This window comes from Oncorhynchus nerka, linkage group LG24 (assembly GCF_034236695.1).
Source record: "Oncorhynchus nerka isolate Pitt River linkage group LG24, Oner_Uvic_2.0, whole genome shotgun sequence".
In the NCBI taxonomy this organism is placed as follows: Eukaryota; Metazoa; Chordata; class Actinopteri; order Salmoniformes; family Salmonidae; genus Oncorhynchus; species Oncorhynchus nerka.
Window position 1 is genome coordinate 84,265,507 of NC_088419.1, and position 12,257 is coordinate 84,277,763.

Sequence of the window (12,257 nt, forward strand, 5' to 3'; positions counted from 1 at the left end):
ACAGTGTGTGTGTATGAGTTTGTTTATGCATGTGTGTGTGAGTGTGTGTGTGTGTGTGTGTGTGTATGTGTGTAGCTCACCACACTCCTTCATAGGTTCATCTGACCAGTCCTTGCAGTCTTTGACGGCATCACACACCTTGCTGCTGTTGATACACTGTCCATTCTTGCACATGAACTTCCTGGGGCCATCACACTTAGTGACTGGGAAAGAGAGAGGGTAGAAAAATACAATGATCATTACCTTGAAACAAGTGTTTGAATTCCAATGCATGTCACCACTACTCTGATCCCTCTGACCAGATAGCATCAAATAAGCTGGTTCCCAGACACCTCTGTCCAGCGTAATCAGCTTCCTGATAATCAGCATCCTGATACTACACTGTACTGTAATACATCCTGTTACTACACTGTACTGTAATACATCCTACTACTACACTGTACTGTAATACATCCTACTACTACACTGTACTGTAATACATCCTGATACTACACTGTACTGTAATACATCCTGATACTACACTGTACTGTCATACATCCTACTACTACACTGTACTGTAATACATCCTGATACTACACTCTACTGTAATGCATCCTACTACTACACTGTACTGTAATACATCCTACACTGTACTGTAATACATACTACTACTACACTGTACTGTAATACATCCTGATACTACACTGTACAGTAATACCTCCTGATACCACACTGTACTGAAATACATCCTGATACTACACTGTACTGTAATACATCCTACTACTACACTGTACTGTAATACATCCTACTACAATACATCCTGATACTACACTGTACTGTAATACATCCTGATACTACACTGTACAGTAATACATCCTACTACTACACTGTACTGTAATACATCCTGATACTACACTGTACTGTAATACATCCTGATACTACACTGTACTGTAATACATCCTACTACTACACTGTACTGTAATACATCCTACTACTACACTGTACTGTAATACATCCTACTACTACACTGTACTGTAATACATCCTACACTGTACTGTAATACATACTACTACTACACTGTACTGTAATACATCCTGATAGTACACTGTATTGTAATACATCCTGATAGTACACTGTACTGTAATACATCCTGATACTACACTGTACTGTAATACATCCTACACTGTACTGTAATACATACTACTACTACACTGTACTGTAATACATCCTGATAGTACACTGTACTGTAATATATCCTGATAGTACACTGTACTGTAATACATACTACTACTACACTGTACTGAAATACATCCTGATACTACACTGTACTGTAATACATCCTGATACTACACTGTACTGTAATACATCCTACTACAATACATCCTGATACTACACTGTACAGTAATACATCCTGATACTACACTGTACAGTAATACATCCTGATACCACACTGTACTGTAATACATCCTACTACTACACTGTACTGTAATACATCCTGATACTACACTGTACTGTAATACATCCTACTACTACACTGTACTGTAATACATCCTGATACTACACTGTACAGTAATACCTCCTGATACCACACTGTACTGAAATACATCCTGATACTACACTGTACTGTAATACATCCTACTACTACACTGTACTGTAATACATCCTACTACTACACTGTACTGTAATACATCCTACTACTACACTGTACTGTAATACATCCTACTACAATACATCCTGATACTACACTGTACTGTAATACATCCTGATACTACACTGTACAGTAATACATCCTACTACTACACTGTACTGTAATACATCCTGATACTACACTGTACTGTAATACATCCTGATACTACACTGTACTATAATACATCCTACTACTACTACACTGTACTGTAATACATCCTACTACTACACTGTACTGTAATACATCCTACTACTACACTGTACTGTAATACATCCTACTACTACACTGTACTGTAATACATCCTGATACTACACTGTACTGTAATACATCCTACTACTACACTGTACTGTAATGCATCCTGATACTACACTGTACAGTAATACCTCCTGATACCACACTGTACTGAAATACATCCTGATACTACACTGTACTGTAATACATCCTCCTACTACACTGTACTGTAATACATCCTACTACTACACTGTACTGTAATACATCCTACTACAATACATCCTGATACTACACTGTACTGTAATACATCCTGATACTACACTGTACAGTAATACATCCTACTACTACACTGTACTGTAATACATCCTACTACTACACTGTACTGTAATACATCCTACTACTACACTGTACTGTAATACATCCTACTACAATACATCCTGATACTACACTGTACTGTAATACATCCTCATACTACACTGTACAGTAATACATCCTACTACTACACTGTAATACATCCTGATACTACACTGTACTGTAATACATCCTACTACTACACTGTACTGTAATACATCCTACTACTACACTGTACTGTAATACATCCTACTACTACACTGTACTGTAATACATCCTGATACTACACTGTACTGTAATACATCCTACTACTACACTGTACTGTAATACATCCTACTACTACACTGTACTGTAATACATCCTACTATTACACTGTACTGTAATACATCCTACTACTACACTGTACTGTAAATCATCCTACTATTACACTGTACAGTAATACATCCTGATACTACACTGTACTGAAATACATCCTGATACTACACTGTACTGTAATACATCCTACTACAATACATCCTGATACTACACTGTACTGTAATACATCCTACTACTACACTGTACTGTAATACATCCTACTACAATACATCCTGATACTACACTGTACTGTAATACATCCTACTACTACACTGTACTGTAATACATCCTACTACTACACTGTACTGTAATACATCCTACTACTACACTGTACTGTAATACATCCTGATACTACACTGTACTGTAATACATCCTACTACTACACTGTACTGTAATACATCCTGATACTACACTGTACTGTAATACATCCTACTACTACACTGTACTGTAATACATCCTACTAATACACTGTACTGTAATACATCCTGATACTACACTGTACTGTAATACATCCTACTACAATACATCCTGATACTACACTGTACTGTAATACATCCTACTACTACACTGTACTGTAATACATCCTACTACTACACTGTACTGTAATACATCCTGATACTACACTGTACTGTAATACATCCTGATACTAGAGTTACACCACTATACTACTGTCTGTCTGCATGCTGGAGTTACAACACTATACTACTGTCTAGAGTTTCACCACTATACTACTGTCTGTCTGCATGCTGGAGTTACAACACTATACTACTGTCTAGAGTTACACCACTATACTACTGTCTAGAGTTACACCACTATACTACTGTCTGTCTGCATGCTGGAGTTACACCACTATACTACTGTCTAGAGTTACCCCACTATACTACTGTCTAGAGTTACACCACTATACTACTGTCTGTCTGCATGCTGGAGTTACACCACTATACTACTGTCTAGAGTTACAACACTATACTACTGTCTAGAGTTACAACACTATACTACTGTCTAGAGTTACAACACTATACTACTGTCTAGAGTTACACCACTATACTACTGTCTAGAGTTGCACCACTATACTACTGTCTAGAGTTACACCACTATACTACTGTCTGTCTGCATGCTGGAGTTACACCACTATACTACTGTCTGTCTGCATGCTGGAGTTACAACACTATACTACTGTCTAGAGTTACCCCACTATACTACTGTCTAGAGTTACACCACTATACTACTGTCTAGAGTTACACCACTATACTACTGTCTAGAGTTACACCACTATACTACTGTCTAGAGTTACACCACTATACTACTGTCTGTCTGCATGCTGGAGTTACAACACTATACTACTGTCTAGAGTTACACCACTATACAACTGTCTAGAGTTACACCACTATACTACTGTCTGTCTGCATGCTGGAGTTACAACACTATACTACTGTCTAGAGTTACACCACTATACTACTGTCTAGAGTTACCCAACTATACTACTGTCTAGAGTTACAACACTATACTACTGTCTGTCTGCATGGCTGGAGTTACAACACTATACTACTGTCTAGAGTTACACCACTATACTACTGTCTGTCTGCATGCTGGAGTTACAACACTATACTCCTGTCTAGAGTTACACCACTATACTACTGTCTAGAGTTACACCACTATACTACTGTCTGTCTGCATGCTGGAGTTACACCACTATACTACTGTCTAGAGTTACCCCACAATACTACTGTCTAGAGTTACACCACTATACTACTGTCTGTCTGCATGCTGGAGTTACACCACTATACTACTGTCTGTCTGCATGCTGGAGTTACACCACTATACTACTGTCTAGAGTTACACCACTATACTACTGTCTAGAGTTACACCACTATACTACTGTCTGTCTGCATGCTGGAGTTACACCACTATACTACTGTCTAGAGTTACCCCACTATACTACTGTCTAGAGTTACCCCACTATACTACTGTCTAGAGTTACCCCACTATACTACTGTCTAGAGTTACAACACTATACTACTGTCTGTCTGCATGGCTGGAGTTACAACACTATATACTACTGTCTAGAGGTACACCACCATACTACTGTCTGTCTGCATGCTAGAGTTACAACACTATACTACTGTCTAGAGTTACAACACTATACTACTGTCTAGAGTTACACCACTATACTACTGTCTAGAGTTACCCAACTATACTACTGTCTAGAGTTACAACACTATACTACCGTCTGTCTGCATGGCTGGAGTTACAACACTATACTACTGTCTAGAGTTACACCACTATACTACTGTCTGTCTGCATGCTGGAGTTACACCACTATACTACTGTCTAGAGTTACCCCACAATACTACTGTCTAGAGTTACACCACTATACTACTGTCTGTCTGCATGCTGGAGTTACACCACTATACTACTGTCTAGAGTTACAACACTATACTACTGTCTAGAGTTACACCACTATACTACTGTCTAGAGTTACACCACTATACTACTGTCTGTCTGCATGCTGGAGTTACACCACTATACTACTGTCTAGAGTTACCCCACTATACTACTGTCTAGAGTTACACCACTATACTACTGTCTGTCTGCATGCTGGAGTTACAACACTATACTACTGTCTAGAGTTACACCACTATACTACTGTCTAGAGTTACACCACTATACTACTGTCTAGAGTTACACCACTATACTACTGTCTGTCTGCATGCTGGAGTTACACCACTATACTACTGTCTAGAGTTACCCCACTATACTACTGTCTAGAGTTACAACACTATACTACTGTCTGTCTGCATGGCTGGAGTTACAACACTATATACTAATGTCTAGAGTTACACCACCATACTACTGTCTGTCTGCATGCTGGAGTTACAACACTATACTACTGTCTAGAGTTACACCACTGTACTACTGTCTAGAGTTACCCCACTATACTACTGTCTAGAGTTACAACACTATACTACTGTCTGTCTGCATGGCTGGAGTTACAACACTATATACTACTGTCTAGAGGTACACCACCATACTACTGTCTGTCTGCATGCTGGAGTTACACCACTATACTACTGTCTAGAGTTACCCCACTAAACTACTGTCTAGAGTTACAACACTATACTACTGTCTGTCTGCATGGCTGGAGTTACAACACTATATACTACTGTCTAGAGTTACACCACCATACTACTGTCTGTCTGCATGCTGGAGTTACAACACTATACTACTGTCTAGAGTTACACCACTATACTACTGTAGAGTTACACCACTATACTACTGTCTAGAGTTACACCACTATACTACTGTCTAGAGTTACACCACTATACTACTGTCTAGAGTTACACCACTATACTACTGTCTAGAGTTACACCACTATACTACTGTCTAGAGTTACCCCACTATACTACTGTCTAGAGTTATCCCACTATACTACTGTGTCTGCATGCTGGAGTTACACCACTATACTACTGTCTAGAGTTACACCACTATACTACTGTCTAGAGTTACACCACTATACTACTGTCTAGAGTTACACCACTATACTACTGTCTAGAGTTACACCACTATACTACTGTCTGTCTGCATGGCTGGAGTTACCCCACTATACTACTGTCTAGAGTTAAACCACTATACTACTGTCTAGAGTTACACCACTATACTACTGTCTAGAGTTACACCACTATACTACTGTCTGTCTGCATGCTGGAGTTACAACACTATACTACTGTCTAGAGTTACACCACTATACTACTGTCTAGAGTTACACCACTATACTACTGTCTGTCTGCATGCTGGAGTTACACCACTATACTACTGTCTAGAGTTACACCACTATACTACTGTCTAGAGTTACACCACTATACTACTGTCTAGAGTTACACCACTATACTACTGTCTAGAGTTACACCACTATACTACTGTCTAGAGTTACACCACTATACTACTGTCTAGAGTTACACCACTATACTACTGTCTAGAGTTACAACACTATACTACTGTCTAGAGTTACCCCACTATACTACTGTCTGTCTGCATGCTGGAGTTACACCACTATACTACTGTCTGTCTGCATGCTGGAGTTACACCACTATACTACTGTCTAGAGTTACACCACTATACTACTACCCCTTATCCCTCCCTCCATCCACCCCTCCTCCCCATATCCCTCTCCTTTCTCCCCTTATCCCTCCCTCCATCCCTCCTCCTCCCCATATCCCTCTCCTTTCTCCCCTTATCCCTCCCTCCATCCATCCATCCCTCCTCCCCATATCCCTCTCCTTTCTCCCCTTATCCCTCCCTCCATCCATCCCTCCTCCTCCCCATATCCCTCTCCTTTCTCCCCTTATCCCTCCCTCCATCCCTCCTCCTCCCCATATCCCTCTCCTTTCTCCCCTTATCCCTCACTCCATCCATCCCTCCTCCTCCCCATATCCCCCCATATCCCTGTTAGTGAGTCATTTAACGGTTAGTGAGTCATTTAACGGTTAGTGAGTCATTTAACTGTTAGAGAGTCATTTAACGGTTAGTGAGTAATTTAACGGTTAGTGAGTAATTTAACGTTTAGTGAGTCATTTAACGGTTAGTAAGTCATTTAACTGTTAGTGAGTGATATTGCACCCATGGTAAACACAATAAAACATTTAGTGTTGTGAAATGACTTGTGGATATCAACATGCTACATGTATGCTAAGATAAATAATGATAATTTATGAAGATGTCCTATCTTCCATATTAACCAACATTACATTACATCACTGACATGGTTTCACTAGTACATAAGACATGTAATATGTCTGTCTATAAGCATAACATGTACGGCAAAGATGTAATGTCTCAGATGTTAATGTCCAGCATACCAAATCCTGCTATTTCATGATTACAAAAGATAGTGCTGGAGCTGATCTGAATGTTGACACACGGTTGACCAATCAGAAATACAGAGCTAGAGGTTCCGGAGCATTCCACTGTGAGGTCCATGACTAAAGAGCTCTAAATTGTAATAATTGTACTGTCTAGAGTTACACCACTATACTACTGTCTAGAGTTACACCACTATACTACTGTCTGTCTGCATGCTGGAGTTACAACACTATACTACTGTCTAGAGTTACACCACTATACTACTGTCTAGAGTTACACCACTATACTACTGTCTGTCTGCATGCTGGAGTTACACCACTATACTACTGTCTAGAGTTACACCACTATACTACTGTCTAGAGTTACACCACTATACTACTGTCTAGAGTTACACCACTATACTACTGTCTAGAGTTACCCCACTATACTACTGTCTGTCTGCATGCTGGAGTTACAACACTATACTACTGTCTAGAGTTACCCCACTATACTACTGTCTAGAGTTACACCACTATACTACTGTCTAGAGTTACACCACTATACTACTGTCTAGAGTTACACCACTATACTACTGTCTGTCTGCATGGCTGGAGTTACAACACTATACTACTGTCTAGAGTTACCCCACTATACTACTGTCTAGAGTTACACCACTATACTACTGTCTGTCTGCATGCTGGAGTTACACCACTATACTACTGTCTAGAGTTACACCACTATACTACTGTCTAGAGTTACACCACTATACTACTGTCTGTCTGCATGCTGGAGTTACACCACTATACTACTGTCTGTCTGCATGCTGGAGTTACACCACTATACTACTGTCTAGAGTTACCCCACTATACTACTGTATAGAGTTACCCCACTATACTACTGTCTAGAGTTACCCCACTATACTACTGTCTAGAGTTACACCACTATACTACTGTCTAGAGTTACACCACTATACTACTGTCTGTCTGCATGCTGGAGTTACACCACTATACTACTGTCTAGAGTTACACCACTATACTACTGTCTAGAGTTACACCACTATACTACTGTCTAGAGTTATACCACTATACTACTGTCTAGAGTTACCCCACTATACTACTGTCTAGAGTTACACCACTATACTACTGTCTAGAGTTACACCACTATACTACTGTCTGTCTGCATGCTGGAGTTACACCACTATACTACTGTCTAGAGTTACACCACTATACTACTGTCTAGAGTTACACCACTATACTACTGTCTAGAGTTACACCACTATACTACTGTCTAGAGTTACACCACTATACTACTGTCTAGAGTTACCCCACTATACTACTGTCTAGAGTTACACCACTATACTACTGTCTAGAGTTACACCACTATACTACTGTCTGTCTGCATGCTGGAGTTACACCACTATACTACTGTCTAGAGTTACCCCACTATACTACTGTCTAGAGTTACACCACTATACTACTGTCTAGAGTTACACCACTATACTACTGTCTAGAGTTACCCCACTATACTACTGTCTAGAGTTACCCCACTATACTACTGTCTAGAGTTACACCACTATACTACTGTCTGTCTGCATGCTGGAGTTACACCACTATACTACTGTCTAGAGTTACACCACTATACTACTGTCTAGAGTTACACCACTATACTACTGTCTGTCTGCATGCTGGAGTTACAACACTATACTACTGTCTAGAGTTACACCACTATACTACTGTCTGTCTGCATGCTGGAGTTACCCCACTATACTACTGTCTAGAGTTACACCACTATACTACTGTCTAGAGTTACAACACTATACTACTGTCTAGAGTTACACCACTATACTACTGTCTAGAGTTACACCACTATACTACTGTCTGTCTGCATGCTGGAGTTACATCACTATACTACTGTCTAGAGTTACACCACTATACTACTGTCTGTCTGCATGCTGGAGTTACACCACTATACTACTGTCTAGAGTTACACCACTATACTACTGTCTAGAGTTACACCACTATACTACTGTCTAGAGTTACACCACTATACTACTGTCTAGAGTTACACCACTATACTACTGTCTAGAGTTACACCACTATACTACTGTCTGTCTGCATGGCTGGAGTTACAACACTATATACTACTGTCTAGAGTTACACCACCATACTACTGTCTGTCTGCATGCTGGAGTTACAACACTATACTACTGTCTAGAGTTACACCACTATTACTACTGTCTAGAGTTACACCACTATACTACTGTCTAGAGTTACACCACTATACTACTGTCTAGAGTTACACCACTATACTACTGTCTAGAGTTACCCCACTATACTACTGTCTAGAGTTACACCACTATACTACTGTCTGTCTGCATGCTGGAGTTACCCCACTATACTACTGTCTAGAGTTACACCACTATACTACTGTCTAGAGTTACCCAACTATACTACTGTCTAGAGTTACACCACTATACTACTGTCTAGAGTTACACCACTATACTACTGTCTAGAGTTACACCACTATACTACTGTCTAGAGTTACACCACTATACTACTGTCTAGAGTTACACCACTATACTACTGTCTGTCTGCATGCTGGAGTTACCCCACTATACTACTGTCTAGAGTTACACCACTATACTACTGTCTAGAGTTACACCACTATACTACTGTCTAGAGTTACACCACTATACTACTGTCTAGAGTTACACCACTATACTACTGTCTAGAGTTACACCACTATACTACTGTCTAGAGTTACACCACTATACTACTGTCTAGAGTTACACCACTATACTACTGTCTAGAGTTACACCACTATACTACTGTCTGTCTGCATGCTGGAGTTACCCCACTATACTACTGTCTAGAGTTACACCACTATACTACTGTCTAGAGTTACACCACTATACTACTGTCTGTCTGCATGCTGTAGTTACCCCACTATACTACTGTCTAGAGTTACACCACTATACTACTGTCTAGAGTTACACCACTATACTACTGTCTAGAGTTACACCACTATACTACTGTCTAGAGTTACACCACTATACTACTGTCTGTCTGCATGCTGGAGTTACCCCACTATACTACTGTCTAGAGTTACACCACTCTACTACTGTCTAGAGTTACACCACTATACTACTGTCTAGAGTTACCCAACTATACTACTGTCTAGAGTTACACCACTATACTACTGTCTAGAGTTACACCACTATACTACTGTCTAGAGTTACACCACTATACTACTGTCTAGAGTTACACCACTATACTACTGTCTAGAGTTACACCACTATACTACTGTCTAGAGTTACACCACTATACTACTGTCTAGAGTTACACCACTATACTACTGTCTAGAGTTAAACCACTATACTACTGTCTGTCTGCATGCTGGAGTTACACCACTATACTACTGTCTAGAGTTACCCCACTATACTACTGTCTAGAGTTACACCACTATACTACTGTCTAGAGTTACACCACTATACTACTGTCTAGAGTTACCCCACTATACTACTGTCTAGAGTTACCCCACTATACTACTGTCTAGAGTTACACCACTATACTACTGTCTAGAGTTACACCACTATACTACTGTCTAGAGTTACACCACTATACTACTGTCTGTCTGCATGCTGGAGTTACACCACTATACTACTGTCTAGAATTACACCACTATACTACTGTCTAGAGTTACACCACTATACTACTGTCTAGAGTTACACCACTATACTACTGTCTGTCTGCATGCTGGAGTTACAACACTATACTACTGTCTAGAGTTACACCACTATACTACTGTCTGTCTGCATGCTGGAGTTACCCCACTATACTACTGTCTAGAGTTACACCACTATACTACTGTCTAGAGTTACAACACTATACTACTGTCTAGAGTTACACCACTATACTACTGTCTAGAGTTACACCACTATACTACTGTCTGTCTGCATGCTGGAGTTACATCACTATACTACTGTCTAGAGTTACACCACTATACTACCGTCTGTCTGCATGCTGGAGTTACACCACTATACTACTGTCTAGAGTTACACCACTATACTACTGTCTAGAGTTACACCACTATACTACTGTCTAGAGTTACACCACTATACTACTGTCTAGAGTTACACCACTATACTACTGTCTGTCTGCATGGCTGGAGTTACAACACTATATACTACTGTCTAGAGTTACACCACCATACTACTGTCTGTCTGCATGCTGGAGTTACAACACTATACTACTGTCTAGAGTTACACCACTATTACTACTGTCTAGAGTTACACCACTATACTACTGTCTAGAGTTACACCACTATACTACTGTCTAGAGTTACACCACTATACTACTGTCTAGAGTTACCCCACTATACTACTGTCTAGAGTTACACCACTATACTACTGTCTGTCTGCATGCTGGAGTTACCCCACTATACTACTGTCTAGAGTTACACCACTATACTACTGTCTAGAGTTACACCACTATACTACTGTCTAGAGTTACCCAACTATACTACTGTCTAGAGTTACACCACTATACTACTGTCTAGAGTTACAGCACTATACTACTGTCTAGAGTTACACCACTATACTACTGTCTAGAGTTACACCACTATACTACTGTCTGTCTGCATGCTGGAGTTACCCCACTATACTACTGTCTAGAGTTACCCAACTATACTACTGTCTAGAGTTACACCACTATACTACTGTCTAGAGTTACACCACTATACTACTGTCTAGAGTTACACCACTATACTACTGTCTAGAGTTACACCACTATACTACTGTCTAGAGTTACACCACTAT

General features: G+C 39.9%; 1 protein-coding gene across 2 annotated transcripts in view; it reads right to left on the reverse strand.

Moving 5' to 3' along the window:
• LOC115123456 (low-density lipoprotein receptor-related protein 8-like) overlaps nt 1-12,257 on the reverse strand; it is a 421,425-nt gene that overhangs the window by 103,745 nt on the left and 305,423 nt on the right. For both annotated transcript variants that reach the window (XM_065009221.1, XM_065009220.1), the window contains exon 7: nt 81-203. In XM_065009221.1, coding sequence (XP_064865293.1) covers nt 81-203 — 123 coding nt within the window. The remainder of the gene's footprint in view (nt 1-80; nt 204-12,257) is intronic.